Here is a 14,699-nt window from a genome sequence, read left to right on the forward strand (position 1 = left end):
AAATTGGTAGGTGTGTCAGGGAGCTGCACATATTGGCTTGATAAAGTCGTTTTCCCAGATTCGACCATCTGGGGGACTAAAGGGAGAGGAAAAATTAGAAAAAATTAGGTATTCATAACTTACGAGTGGGTGATCGGATCTTAATGAATTTTGATATTTAGAGGGACATCGTGACTTAAGAGATTAAAACTTCTGATGACTCTATATCTAGTTTTAGAGTATGTTCTGATATTGGAGTTTAGTTAACTGTAGTTGAACTCGAGTCAACTTCTCGTGTTTACCCTCCGTAGTCTTAGCCCTTCTGACTGTTTTAACCTCGAACTCTAGTTGACCTTCTTCAAACTATTTGATTAATTATAGATATTGTTATATTATTATATATAGATATTGTTATATTATTAAACATTATAATTTTTCATACGAGTTTATCATATTTTTTTATATATTAAGCTTCAACTCCAACTACGCCTGCAACGTGTTTGACTCCTTTTCGCTCAAAAGGTCTCTTTTCCCATTCATCACGTACTCCAGTGATGAGTTCTGACGCACTCGACATGTCAAAGCTCAAGTTAAGAAATTTGTTTTGTTTTGGATTCACAATCATGCTAACTGGGTTACTCATTTCTTCAGAAGGCCATTTTCTTGATTGTTTGGAAAGGTTTGCATTCGGTTCATCAAGTAATTGGGCAGAAGCACATTCGGCGTTAACTGGTGCTGACTCGCTCAAATTTTTAAAGCTCGAGTCACAATTTTTTCTTTTTTTGCATTCAATGCCTTGTTCTCTGGGTCACTCTTTTCTTCAGAAGAGCGTTTAATTGGGTGGTTGAATTTCAGTAATGTTAGCATTGACTGGTGCTGACACGCACATTGACTGGTGCTGACAGGCACAAATTTTGAAAATTCAAGTCAAAAAATTTTCGTCTTTGGAATAAACCCTTGATACCTAGGTCATTCATTTGTTCAAAAGTTCATTAGGGTCGTTCATTGGTGGGTCAGTCCATTGTTCACACGCACAAACAGACACACACACGAAATACTGCTAAGTATTTCTAAGTATAGCTAAGTCTTCATTGGTTTGATCCAATTTATCCAGCTCCGAGTGGTTTGATTTGACTCTAACCTTCCACTTTACTTTGACACTTTCACAGTTTTCTGTATAAATCTTTTTAAATATTCTTCTGACACTGGGTTTTTTATGCAATGCATTACAGATTCGACTGTCTGCTTAGAGTTTGGAAATGACTTGTCAAACCTTTCCCGCACAAACTTCCAAATTGATTCTCCTTTATCAAAGCAACACTCAATTATTTTGCCATCATAGTTTTTCCAAATTAATAGTCTTTCCAATTTAACACTATTTTGTAAGAAATTTACTTCCTCTCCATTTTCTGACACAAGTAAAGAGCCATATTGTCTTGGCAATTGTCCATATTCACGGACTTCCTCAATTTTTAGCCTAAAATCAGCAGTGTTGACTTGTTTCCACTTTAATAATTTCGACCATTGGCCACATTTGTATGACTCGTCAACTGGCTGAAATATTAGCCCGTCAGTATCATGTGTCAACTGTTTAAAGAAAGATCCACCTCTGAACACCTTATGACTGTCTTCGAGCTTGAAGTACTCCTTCTTTGTTATTCTAAAGGATTCTGATCCTGTTTTTATCAAATCTTTTTTTTTGGCTCTTGTTCTCGGCTCTATAATGTCATCCTGAATGCAGTCCAATCGAATATTGAACGGTGAAGAGCCAATATTTTTACCATCATACGATATAATATCATAGATGAGAAAATTATACCTGCTCTCTTCAAGACCTGACTTCTTGTTCTTCCATTTATCAAGCACTAATACGCCGTCTAATAACGTATCCTTTAGTAAACACATTTTGTTTGAATAAAATTTTGCAGACACTTCATAGATTTTATAATCTCTGTCACAAAGATAAGTTTTTTCACCTTGAATCAGCATCATGAATCTTGTTCCATCAGCTCTCCATGTGACCTGATATTTAAATTTTTTTAAGAACTCTATGTTATCCTGTGTTAAAGAAACAGGTTGACCCCCTGGGAAAGTGCTCAGTTTTTTCCAACCACAAAGTTCGGCAATTTTTTTTTTTATATTGTAAGCTTCAACTCCAACAACGCATGCAACGTGTTTGACTCCTTTTGGCTCAAAAGGTTTCTTTTCCCATTCATCACGTACTCCAGTGATGAGTACTGACGCACTCGACTTGTCAAAGCTCAAGTTAAGAAATTTGTTTTGTTTTGGATTCACAATCATGCTATCTGGGTCACTCATATCTTCAGAAGGCCGTTTTTTCGATTCTTTGGAAAGGTTTACATCCGGTTCATCAAGTAATTTGGCAGAAACACATTCGACCTTGACTGGTGCTGACTCACTAAAATTTTCAAAGCTCGAGTCAAGAATGTTTCTATTAATTGGATTCACAGCCTTGTTACCTGGGTTACTCATTTCTTCAGAAGGAGGTTTTATTGGTGGTTCAGGTCTAAGATTTTTTGCACTTGGCTCATCACTTAATCCATCGTTTACTGGTACCGACGCACTCGACTTGTCAAAGCTCATGTTCAGAAATATTTTTTGCTTTGGATCCACAATCATACTACTTTGGTCACTCATTTCTTCATGAAGACGTTTTCTTGATTGTTTGGAAAGGTTTACGTCCGGTTCATCAAGAATTCGGTCAGAAACGAATTCGGCCTTGAATGGTGCTGACTCGCTCAATTTTTCAGGGCTCGAGTCAAATGTTTTTCTTTTTTTTTTATTCATAGCATTGTTCTCTATATCACTCATTTTTTCTGAGGTGCTTTTTTTGGAAGGTTTAATTTTAGTAATGTTTACATCTGGTTCATCACGTAATCCAGCCTTTACTGGTACTGACGCACTCGACTTGTCAAAGCTCAAGCTAAGAAATTTGTTTTGTTTTGGATTCACAATCATGCTAACTGGGTTACTCATTTCTTCAGAAGGCCGTTTTTTCGATTCTTTGGAAAGGTTTACATCCGGTTCATCAAGTAATTTGGCAGAAACACATTCGACCTTGACTGGTGCTGACTCGCACAAATTTTCAAAGCTCGAGTCAAGAATGTTTCTATTAATTGGGTTCATAGCCTTGTTACCTGGGCTATTCATTTCGTCAGAAAGGGGTTTTACTTGTGGTTCAAGTCTAAGATTTCTTGTACTTGGCTCATCACTTAATCCAGTGTTTACTGGTTCTGGCACACTCGACTTATCAAAGCTCATGTTCATAAATATTTTTTGTTTTGGATCCACAATCATGCTACCTTGGTCACTCATTTCTTCATAAAGACGTTTTCTTGATTGTTTGGAAAGGTTTACATCCGGTTCATCAAGAAATCTGGCAGAAACAAATTCGGCCTTGACTGGTGCAGACTCGCTAAAATTTTGAAAACTCAAGTCAAACATTTTTCCTTTTTTTGCATTCACAGCCTTGTTACCTGGGTCGTTCCTTTGTTCCAGGTCCTTCACGCTCTCAGATGGCGCCAAACAAGCCAGATTTTGAGAAATTCTATTAGTAGGGCTTATATTTGACCCTTTCTTTAAGGTGGCATCATTCCAACCTTCTGAAGTGTCTTTTGAAGTTGCTTCTGCAGTTAGAGTTTTATTTTTTGAAGTAGCTGGGTCTTCCTTTATTTGCATACGGTGAAGTGTTGATTTTTTCTGTACGCTATAATCTGCAAGAGTACGGCCATTTTCAAGTTGTGTTCCATCAACATTGGAATCATTGTAGGTAGTAAATACAGAATTTTCGTTTGTTCTATTTTTGTTCTTTTCCGCTTTTTCGCTTGAAACGCGAGATAGATTCGGTTTTTCTGTCATGTTGAATTTAGCACTGTTCATAAGCAAATGATACTGACACGTTTGTATTTTGTTCTTTTATATAATTGTATGACGTCATCATATCACATATGTGAACGTCATAGTATCTATCTATCTATCTTCTATATATATAAAAATAAGTTGTATGTGTGTCGAGTGACGTCATTATATGACGTCTGAATTATTTCATCATATACCAATTCAAAAACGAATGGATTCAAGCCGAAGTAGCTGAGTTGGTAAAGTGTTATGTTCCAGGTTCCAGGTCCGAGAGGTTCCAGGTTCGAACCTTGGCTTTAGCATTAATACAAAAGAAGAAAAAAAACTAAAAAGGGTAAAAACTACAAAAAAAACTAAAAAGAAAATACCAAAAAAACTAAAAAAGCTAAAAAACTAAAAAAAGGTAAAAAACTAAAAAAGAAAAAAAAACTAAAAAAAAACTAAAAAAAGGTAAAAACTACAAAAAAACGAAAAATAAAAAAAATAAAAACTAATAAAAAAAAACTAAAAACTGAAAAAGAAAAAAACTAAAAAAAGGAAAAAAACTGAAAAATAAAGGAGAAAAAGGAAACTCTAAAGGAAAGGCTAAAACTCTAAAAAAAAAGGAAGCTCTAAAGCACCCCCTAGAATGTTGATACCGTTCACTTTGTGAGTCTATAATTTTTACTATGCTTTTTTATTTTTTATGATGCCTACAAACATCTAAAAGTAGCTTTTAATTGCATCCCTATTGTCCAAATCACAATCATGTTGTGTTCCAGGATCAGCCATGGAAGACATAACTTTGGAAAACATTTTAGAGGAACCTTAGAAAAGAGAGAAATTGATTACTTGAAGAGATTTAGGCACATGGCAAGGTCAGTTTACCTTTTTCTAATTCTATTTTCGATCCATATGTATAAAGTGTTGGCCTTGAATCTGTAGTGAATAGATTTTAATCAAACAAAAATGTTATCTCTTTGACAAGAATGTAAATAATATTCTTTGATAAAAAAAAGAAGAAAAAAACGTAGCTTAGACATATAGCGGTGAAACTGGGAGGTTACAGTTTAAAATTTTTAGCTTTTTTGCTTAGACCTTCAACTAAGCCTTATCTGGAAAATTGATATATCTGACACTCTGACCTACGTGTATACACAACTGCGTTTATTATCCTAAGCAACTAGTATTTATTTAGATTTATATTTTCATTTTTAAACTTTGATATGTTGAAAACCATTTTCGAAGAATGAGTGCTCGTAGCCTACTGCTACGAATTCTCCTTAGCATTATGACATTTGAGACGAAAGTCCCCGAAAATACGAAATCCCCAAAGATTCTTTCTTTCTTTTAATATCAGCCCGGCGCAATATGTTGAGTTTGACTGTATCTTTCCCATTTGCAGGCTATTTAGTAAATATATTTTATAATCGTGTGCTGTATTTTGTCTTAAGGCATATCCAAGTCATCGAAGCTGCTCTTTTATGACACTCGTCACATATGCTGATCGGGCTCGTGTTCTTTGTGCTATTAATGAATATTGTGGCTAAACTTTGTTTACTAAACACATTTTGTCCTCGTGTTCTTTCTTCAGTGCTAATGTTCAAGTGTTAAGGTTAACATTCTTCATAGCCATTTTAAATACCACAAATTTTAGCTTCATTCCGGTCTTTTCACTTCCCATACTTAACTAAGTTCAGCAAAAGTACTTAGCTGTTTTACTTTTTTAATTTCTATTTTCCTCTGTACCCCTTATTTAATTAAAAAATGTAACAAATTTGCCTGATTTTCTAACTACTTCATTTTCTGTCTCTATAACTCTTTAAAAATGTTCCATGAGGTTTTTGTCAGCTTTAATGATTTGAGATCAACAAATTGTCCGATATAAAGCGAAATGTCTTTTATATAATTTGCTCAGTTTCTTTCCGACGATTTATTTATCGGAAATGTTATTAAAAGCATTGCTTTTATAAACATTTTCCTTTTCTCTTTCCTTACTTGCCTCTTCTTTTTCCTGAGGTTTCCTTTTCTATTCTCCTTACTTATTCTCTTATTTTTACATTACTTTTCCTTTTCTCATTTCCTTACTTATCGTTTTCTGTTTTCCTTACTTTCCGTGGTTGCAGCAGTAGTTGCACTAGTAACAGACGAACACGTCCCATAGTAACAAAAGAAAACAAACAGCATACATCTCAATCATCCCATAGTAACAAAAACACAGCCCGAAGCCACTAAAAATGGTGAAGACGGTTGTGATTTATGATTTGATCCATATGTTCGCACCCGAAAATAGTGTATTAATATAACATAGTAATTTCTACCCGGAAAAATCACTGTAGTTAACTTTTTTTCTTCCTTTTTTTTACTGAAAACATCTGTGTTAAGGACTATAGAAGGATTCTTAAATAATCCATATAGGATTGTTTTCATATAAAGTTTTAGAGCTTTCGAGTGGAGATTTTGTGTAGGGTAACCTGTCCAGGGAAAAGTTCTTCCCATTGCCAGAAATTCTTCCAACACTAATCTTCTCCATGTCACGGTAATCTCGTGGCATCAAAAAGGGTATGCTGTCATATGTGTTTGTTCGATAAAGACCAAATTGCTTTCATACTTATTTATCTTCCACAAAAACTGGGTGCTCGTAACATATTTAGTTCTATGCCGCGGATACAAGTAAACTTGTGGTCTTCTCTGTTGGGCATGAACAGAAATTGCTTCTTGGTTTTTTGTTATCTTCTTCTTTGACTGTCAATGGTTGAGATATTGAAGGAATCTGCCATACAAGTTACCGAACTATGTTTATGTTGTTGTTATATGCGTGAAAAGGAAGAATTTTGCTTAGATGGGGGGGTAGATCGGCTTAAAACTTACTTACTGTGGAAACTTCGTCGAATCTTAAACTAATTTTGGTATCCCGTACCTACTTCATATAACTTTTCTTATCATCAGTCAATTTATTACCGTTCATTTTACGACATATGATACATGTTTGATGTTGTTTTTATTATTCCTCAATCAATACTAGAGCTCTATTCACTAATAATACGAAGTTATTAATACCTTTTCTATAGCTTCTAATTATCTCCTTGAATTTTTTTCTGTAAAAAATTCGATTTTGAGAAAAAAGAGTGAGGGAGGAGGCTTCGTTACCCTCCAATTTTTTGATTACTTAAAAAGGCAACTATAACTTTTAATTTTTTACGAACGTTTTCATAAGTAAAAAATATACGTAGCTTACGAATTAACTTACGTAGCGAGCTTCTGTATTCGTATATTTTTATTGTGTATATGAGGGGGCTCACCCCTTGTCGATACCTCGCTCTTTACACTAAAGCTTAAATTTTGTCCCAATTCCTTAAGAATGATCCCTGAATCACAAAGGCCGTAGAATAAGTAGTTGTAATTACTAAAAATACTTTAGCGTAAAGAGCGAGGTATTTCGAGGAGGTAAACCCCTCATATGCGTTATAATGTCTGTTCTTTTTCAGTTTTAATGCTGGTCCTCACTTTCAGTAGAAAAAACTTCATATTTATTTTTTCATTGTTTTTTTTTTTAAATAATGCTAGAAAATCCTGTGCCCCTCCATTGAAAGTCTATTCCCCCACGAGAAGCTCCTCCATGGAAAGATCCTCCCACGTAACTCTCACCTCACCCCCCCCCCCCCCAAACCAAGAAAAATCCCCCTGAAAACGTTTGTACACTTCCCAGTAACCATTACTATATGTAAACACAGGTCAAAGTTTGTAACTTGCAGCCCATCCCACGGGGACTGCGGGGGAGTAAGTCGTCCCCAAAGACATAGTTATTAGGTTTTTCGACTATGGTGAATAAAATGACTATCTCAGAATTTTGACCCGGTGACTTTGGGGAAAAAATGAGCGTTGGAGGGGTCCTAGGTGCCCTCCAACTTTTTTGGTCACTTAAAAAGGGCACTAGAACTTTTAATTTCCGTTTAGAATGAGCCCTTTCGTGATATTCTAGGACTGTTGAATCGATAGGATCACCCCTGGGGAAAAAAAACAACAAATAAACACGCATCCGGGATTTGTCTTCTGGCAAAAAATGCGAAATTCCACATTTTTGTAGATAGGGGCTTGAAACCTCTACAAAGGGGTTCTCTGATACGCTGAATCTGACGGTGTGATTTTCGTTAAGATCGTATGACTTTTAGGGGGCGTTTCCCCCTATTTTCTTAAATGAGGCAAATTTACTCAGGCTCGTAACTTTTCATTGGTAAGATTAATCTTGATGAAACTTATATATTTAAAATCAGCATTAAAATGCAATTCTTTTGATGTAACTATTGGTATCAAAATTCCATTTTTTCGAGTTTCGGTTACTATTGAGCCGGGTCGCTCCTTACTACAGTTCGTTACCACGAATTGTTTGATTAAATAAAATTTTTTTTTTTTTTTAACTGAAAGTAAGGAGCGACATTAAAGCTTAAAACCAACAGAAAATACTCCGTGTATGAAAGGGGCTGTTCCTCCCTCAATGTCCCGCTCTTTACGCTAAAGTTTTACTCTTTCTCTCAATTCTACTTTGTTAAACAGTAAATAACTTTAGCGTAAAGAGCGGGACGTTGAGGGAGGAACAGCCTTTTTCATACACGGAGTAATTTCTGTTCGTTTTAAGTTTTAATGTCGCTCCTTACTTTCAGTTAAAAAAACTTTTTTTTTATTTAATCTCTGAACGTTTTTGAATTAATGCATGTTTTTATTTTGGCTCTCCACAAATGAATAATTAAAACGAAGTTTGCGGATTTTTTTTTTTTTTTTTTTGCTAAATGGCTTTCTCTTAGTTTTGATCAGACGATTTTGAAAAAAAGGGTGGGAGAGGAGGCCTAGTTGCCCTCCAATTTTTCGGTTACTTAAAAAGGCAACTAGAATTTTTAATTTTTAACGAACGTTTTTTTAGTAAAGAATATACATAACTTACAAATTAAATTACTTAACGAACTTCGATATTTGTATATTTTTATTATGTATATGAAGGGTTTGCCCCCTCGTTGATACCTCACTCTTTGCACTAAAGCTTTAATTTTGTCCCAATTCTTTAAGATTAGACCCTAAATCACAAAAGCTGTAGAATAAATAGTTGAAATTACTAAAAATACTTTAGCGTAAAGAGCGAGCTATTTAGGAAGAGATGGACCCCCCATTTGCGTAATAATCTATTTTCATTTTAAGTTTTAATGCTGGTCCTTACTTTCAGTTGAAAAAAAACTTTTTAATATTTATTTTTTCATTATTTTTTTTTAAATAATGCCAGAAAATCCTTTGCCCCCTTCATGGAATTTCTTTTTTCCCATGACAAATTCCTCCAAGGGAAGATCCTCCCACATACCCCCTCCCCTCAACCCCCCTCCCCAACCATAAAATCCTCCTGAAACGGTCTTTACACTTCCAAATAATTATTACCGTATATAATCGGTGGTCAAAGTTTGTAACTTGCAGCCCCTCCCCTGGGGACCGAGGGAGAGTAAGTCAGCCCCAAAGACATAGTTATTAAGTTTTTCGCCTATGCTGAACAAATGGCTATCTCAAATTTTGATCCGTTGACTTTGGGAAAAAGTGAGCGAGGGAGGGGGCCTAGGTGCCCTCCAATTTTTTGGTCACTTGAAAAAGGGCACTAGAACTTTTAATTTCTGTTAGAACGAGCCCTCTTGTGACATTCTAGGGCCACTTGGTCGATATGATCACCCTTGAGGAAAAAAACAAAAACAAATAAACACGCACCCGTGATCAGTCTTCTGGCAAAAGAAAAGAGTAGATAAGAGCTTGAAACTTCTGCTACAAGTTTCTCTGATACGCTAAATGCGATGGTGTGATTTTCGTTAAGATCGCATGACTTTTAGGGGGTGTCCAAAGTAAGCCAAATTTTCTCAGGCTCTTAACTTTTGATGAGTAAGAATAAATTTGATGAAACTTATATATTTAAAACCAGCATAAAAATCCGATTCTTTTGATATATCTATTGGTATCAAAATTCCGTTTTTTCGGAGTTTCGTTTGCTATTGAGCCGGGTCGCTCCTTACTACAGTTCGTTATCATGAACTGTTTGATTAGCCAAGACTTGATGCCCAAAACTACTTTATTTTTAATTCAAAATCAACGGAAGCTAACTGCGTTAATCCAAAGTTATCAGTAAAGTATTATGTAAGTAAATAAAAAGTGTATTAAGGCCAAAAATGAACATAATTGCTTAGTATCAGAACTGAAAAACATCTTAAATACAAACCTTTTATTTACCGATTTTTGATTTTAAACTTTAATGCTGTCAACGTCTTGACAACGGAGAAAGTTGCTTATAATTGTATTTGTGTCCAGCACTATATTTGATATTATCAGTCACTTAGTTTGGGGAAGTTTTCTATGGCAGTTCTATGTTTCTTCCTGGGATAGGGAAACGAAGCTTTTCATCTATAGAAAAGGTCTTTTTAAGTCACCACAGTACTGAAAGAGTTAAATTTTGTTAAAAAAAAAAATTTCACGTCAAAGCGAAACGGGTTAAAATCGGAATTGGACCTTTCCTGGTTACAAAATTCACTTCTGACTATAAGCACCTTTGACCCTCCCCCCAATAAAATATGATATATACATATTATCCAGAACACACTCGAGAAGTTTACTTTGTTTAATCATAATAAACTGACTTTTCTCTCATATTCGGTTATAATTAGCTTATTCTTTCGTGAAATAAACTACAATGCAGGTATATTTAAATTAAATATTTAATAAACAGAGATGTTTATGTTAGCTATTTAATATAGTACGTTTTGGGCAGCTTGCTTTTCATAATTCTTTGTTATAGTGTCTATAATTTTGTTACAGAATTATTATTTTTTCGTCATATTTTGGCATATTTCATTAGAATTAATCTAACTTCGCCTGTTGAGTGTGTTGTGGATAATACGCAAGTACCGAAAATATTATAGCTTTTGCTTTTTTTTTATACTCTTTCACTAAAAATTCATATGTGCATGTGTCAATGAGTAAGTGAGAAATTTACCGTAAAACAATGTGGCTCTTATATGAGCCCGTCGTTATGTTTTTGCAAGTTGTGGCAATTTGTTTTATGGTAATTGAAAAATAGCCGCAAATGATTTAAATCTTTTAGCATGGTGCAATGTTTTTTTCAGGTGGTCGTGGCGGAAATCGTGGTGGAGAATCACGTGGTCGTGGTGGCTATGGCAACCCACGCCGTCCTTAGACTAAAAATTTTTGAAGTTGCAAAAATCGGACATTATCTTATTTGATTTCCGATGATTTTGTGTTTTGAATCAACAGTTTGTAATACATTTACGAGGCTTTGGTAGCTATCGGCAGTTTTTTTTTGTTTTTTTTTTCTTTTTTTGACCAAGTAAACGGATGTTTTATATTCTTAGAAAAAATAGGTACAGTGACTGCTCGATAGCTTCCTTATTTGTGCCTCTATGTAACTTTTTCTAGATCTCCTATATATCCCCTAGCAGTACTATGGATTCAAAGGTTTGCTGTTTATCTTATTCGAGAGAAAAAAATGATTACGAAGTATCCATACAACGATTTCTTCCTTTTCATTCGTTTACATGGACTCTTGTGTTGAGAAATGCACATTGGTTTCATTTATATTTTGTAAAGTTCGCAAATAAAAATGAGATCAAATGAATTATTTTGTTTTGTTTTTAGGGTATCCTCTTGAAAAAAAAAGGTGTGGAAAATCATGTTCAATGGAAGATGTAGGTGACCGTTTTTTTTTTTTTTTTTTTTTTTTTTTTTTTTTTTTTTTCCAGTGTGCGATAAGAGGAACCGGTTGAAATATAAAGTGATTATATACATTTTATTGCATAGATTTACTGAGGAGGTCAAATAAATGGTATTTTATAGGAACCAAAGTAAGAGTCAATGTTAAGCCAAATCTTAGTTCTATGAATCTATTTAACGACGCTCTACCTAGGATTGATAGGATACTGGGCTGAAATCCTATGCAAAATATGAAACGTTTTGTAAGAATACGTGAATGTTCTGGTAATGTTCTTGATAAAAGAGAAGCGCTCTATAGATAATCTTTCTTCGGTACAGTTTTGCTTTGTTACAAGAAAATCGCACCCTGCCGCTTGATCTTTGTTTCAGGGAGTTTTAGCCTCTGCCGTGCCTCTCGTTCCTTCCTCCAGCATAGCCTCTCTTGATTAAAGTAATCACAAAGTGGCTATAGGAATATAGAAAGAAAAATAACTTCAATCTGACCTATAATCCAGTTCAAGTGCGCATTCCCGAGTTGAAATTCGAGCTACGAAAAAAAGAATATGGTAATTTTGTATTATCCAGAACACACCTGAGAATTCTGTTTGATCTGAGAAAACTGATAATAGTTAATCATATTTGACTTTGTCATTTAATATTTGCCTCGGTGCTCAAATTAAGGCAATATTTTAGTCAAGATAGCCACAGCCTTTGCCTGGTTGCATGCTAATGACCCTTATTTAAACTTGAACTCGCATTAGGACCAGGGGTTTTTCCATTTACTTTGCATCGTAAATTCAGATTTTACTTGGTAATTTGTTTAACCGTAAGCTCCCAGTACCCACAGGCACACTTAGGGCAAGCTAACGATAGTTTTCTGCTAATAGTTTGTTCTAGTGAAACTTGAAAAGTTATTTCATATTTTTTGTTTTGAAATCATTTATTTTTTTTTCGTTTTAGGGACGTGGACCTAAAATGTGAAAAATATAGTACTTGTGTGTAATCCCGAAGAATGCATACTTAAGAATTTTGCTCTGTTTGATTTCAGAAAACCCGATTTTTCTCTCTGAAATCGGTATAATTAGCTTATTCTTATTAAACGAAAATAGCGAGTCCTGGTTGAACTTCGTTGAAGTAAGGATGCTAGGGCTATTTTTAAAAAAAGTTTTAAAAAGTGTTTTAATTATTTAATTTTAATTCTCACAATTTGATGTAAGTTCATTTATATATATTTATAGTTTCTCTCTTATTCTTGTATTGTGCTGAAGACTGCCTTGGACATAGGGCCGAAATATCCACACAACTAATCTCAACTGTCTTGAAAAGATTTTCTCTATTGTGTCTATTTTTTATTTGTTGTTATTCTTATTGAGAAAAACTACCACGCAGGTATATTTTAATTAAATATTTAACATATAGAAGTGATGAGGCTAAACATTTAATATAATCCGTTCTGTGGGGCCTGCTTTCCATAATTCATTCTTGTAACTTTCCATAATTGTGCTACTAAAGTCTTATATTTTGATCATATTTTGGTATATTTCATTATGGTTAACCCAGCTTCACTTCTTGAGTGTTTTCGGTATAATACACAAGTACCAAGAATATTTTTCTAAATTTGGTTTGGGAAAGAAAAATCCATTTTGGCTAAAAATTCAATTGATTACACCGTATTTAGCCCTGCCCTACAAGATCTTGATGCGCTTGCTTGGAATGCTGGTTAACCACGTAATAATTGCCAGCAGCTGTACTTTTATATTGTGCATTTTAAACACGTCTTAAGAGCGGATTAAACCCCTCCTAAGATTAGCTTTGATCCAGATGAAAAATGTCTATCATTCTGAGTGCTAAGGTACAGGTTTTCGAACATTTAAGCAAATCAGTTGTAAAAACAACAGACAAGGCTGTAGTACCGTTACTATTTAAAGGGTAGTTTATTGTGACCGCATGTGAAATGTCTTTATCTAGGTAAAATTGCTTTTTCTTATTTAATACCAAAAATCGTGGATAAATCTAATTTTGTAAAGTTGAATCTTAGACTACATGTTTATTTCAGTTTCGGTATGTTTTCTTCAATTCTCCACTCTTTAAAACCCAAGCAAACTTTTTAGCGGCGAATCACAAACATAAATTAAAGCCAAATATGAGAAGCCTTGGTTTCCGATGAAATTCCTGCAGAGAAGTAGACGAGGACATTGTCAGGGAGGCTTTTGGTTTTCTAGGTTTTTATTTATTTTTTGGGGGTGGGCTTCCGGAGGTTAATAGTCCACACGCATGAGGAAACGCTCAAAAATCGATCAGACACTACCTTTGCTTTTAAAGAAAAGAAAATTAGTATGTGATTTTAAGGACATATCTATATAAATAGGAATTGGCAATGCATCTTGGAAAGTAGGATATGACCATTCAGAAACAAAACATATTCTCATCGATCCTCTTTGGTGTCTGAACTGTAAGTATAAGTTGTTCATTCAGAGACGTGGGAATTTTCCATAGATTTTTACGAGTCTTCTGGATTTTTTATGGATTTCTAGGATTTATCATTCCCAAATAGTGAATGTTATTTCCGTCGATGGCTCTTTATTTAGTACTTGCTTCAATGGTATTCTTCGGTATTAAGATGAACATCAATCACAACATTACTATTCTTTAATGTTCCAGCTCACGTAGAGCATCACAAATTAATGATTCATTAGCCGCTTTACTCTGAAACAGGTCAATTGAAAGAAACAAAAAGACATTTCTAAGAATTTACGGAAGTTTTACATATTGTGGTACCGCGATAAAAAGCCAATTCTTTTGATAGAATAGAATAAAATATATTTATTCACTACAATAGTCGGAGCTAGCATTAGCATGTGTATATTATGATCGACAAAGCCTTTTTTTAAACGTTAGAAAAAGACTAAGAAAAACAAAAGCGATTGACCTTTAGTGATAGACTCAGTCGTCTTAAGCCATGGCTCTTGCAAGTTTTTATAACAAGAATGTACTAGTAATTTGGGATGAAGTCAGAAAATTGGGGTGGCTTTTTAAGGCTTTAGTATATAAATGAGTCTTTTTAGTGATTTCGCACTTGTCTTTTAGGTGGCTTTGCAAACAAAGTGAAAACATTGATATATTTTCATGTACCATTT

At 34.5% G+C, this 14,699-nt stretch overlaps 2 protein-coding genes across 2 annotated transcripts in view; one reads left to right on the forward strand and one right to left on the reverse strand.

Moving 5' to 3' along the window:
• The window catches only part of LOC136035595 (caprin-1-like), a 74,594-nt gene extending 63,106 nt beyond the window's left edge, over positions 1-11,488 (forward strand). Inside the window, exon 9 of the mRNA XM_065717476.1 lies at positions 10,980-11,488. Within this exon, the coding sequence (XP_065573548.1) occupies positions 10,980-11,050 (71 nt within the window). The 3' untranslated portion in view covers positions 11,051-11,488. The remainder of the gene's footprint in view (positions 1-10,979) is intronic.
• On the reverse strand, positions 346-3,930 carry LOC136035593 (uncharacterized). The gene has a single exon (XM_065717472.1). It carries the CDS (start codon positions 3,877-3,879, stop codon positions 1,129-1,131), a length of 2,751 nt encoding a protein of 916 aa, XP_065573544.1. The 5' UTR covers positions 3,880-3,930; the 3' UTR covers positions 346-1,128.
• Positions 11,489-14,699: the final 3,211 nt, after the last annotated feature.

The sequence above is a fragment of the Artemia franciscana genome, chromosome 14, assembly GCF_032884065.1.
Source record: "Artemia franciscana chromosome 14, ASM3288406v1, whole genome shotgun sequence".
Classification (NCBI taxonomy): Eukaryota; Metazoa; Arthropoda; class Branchiopoda; order Anostraca; family Artemiidae; genus Artemia; species Artemia franciscana.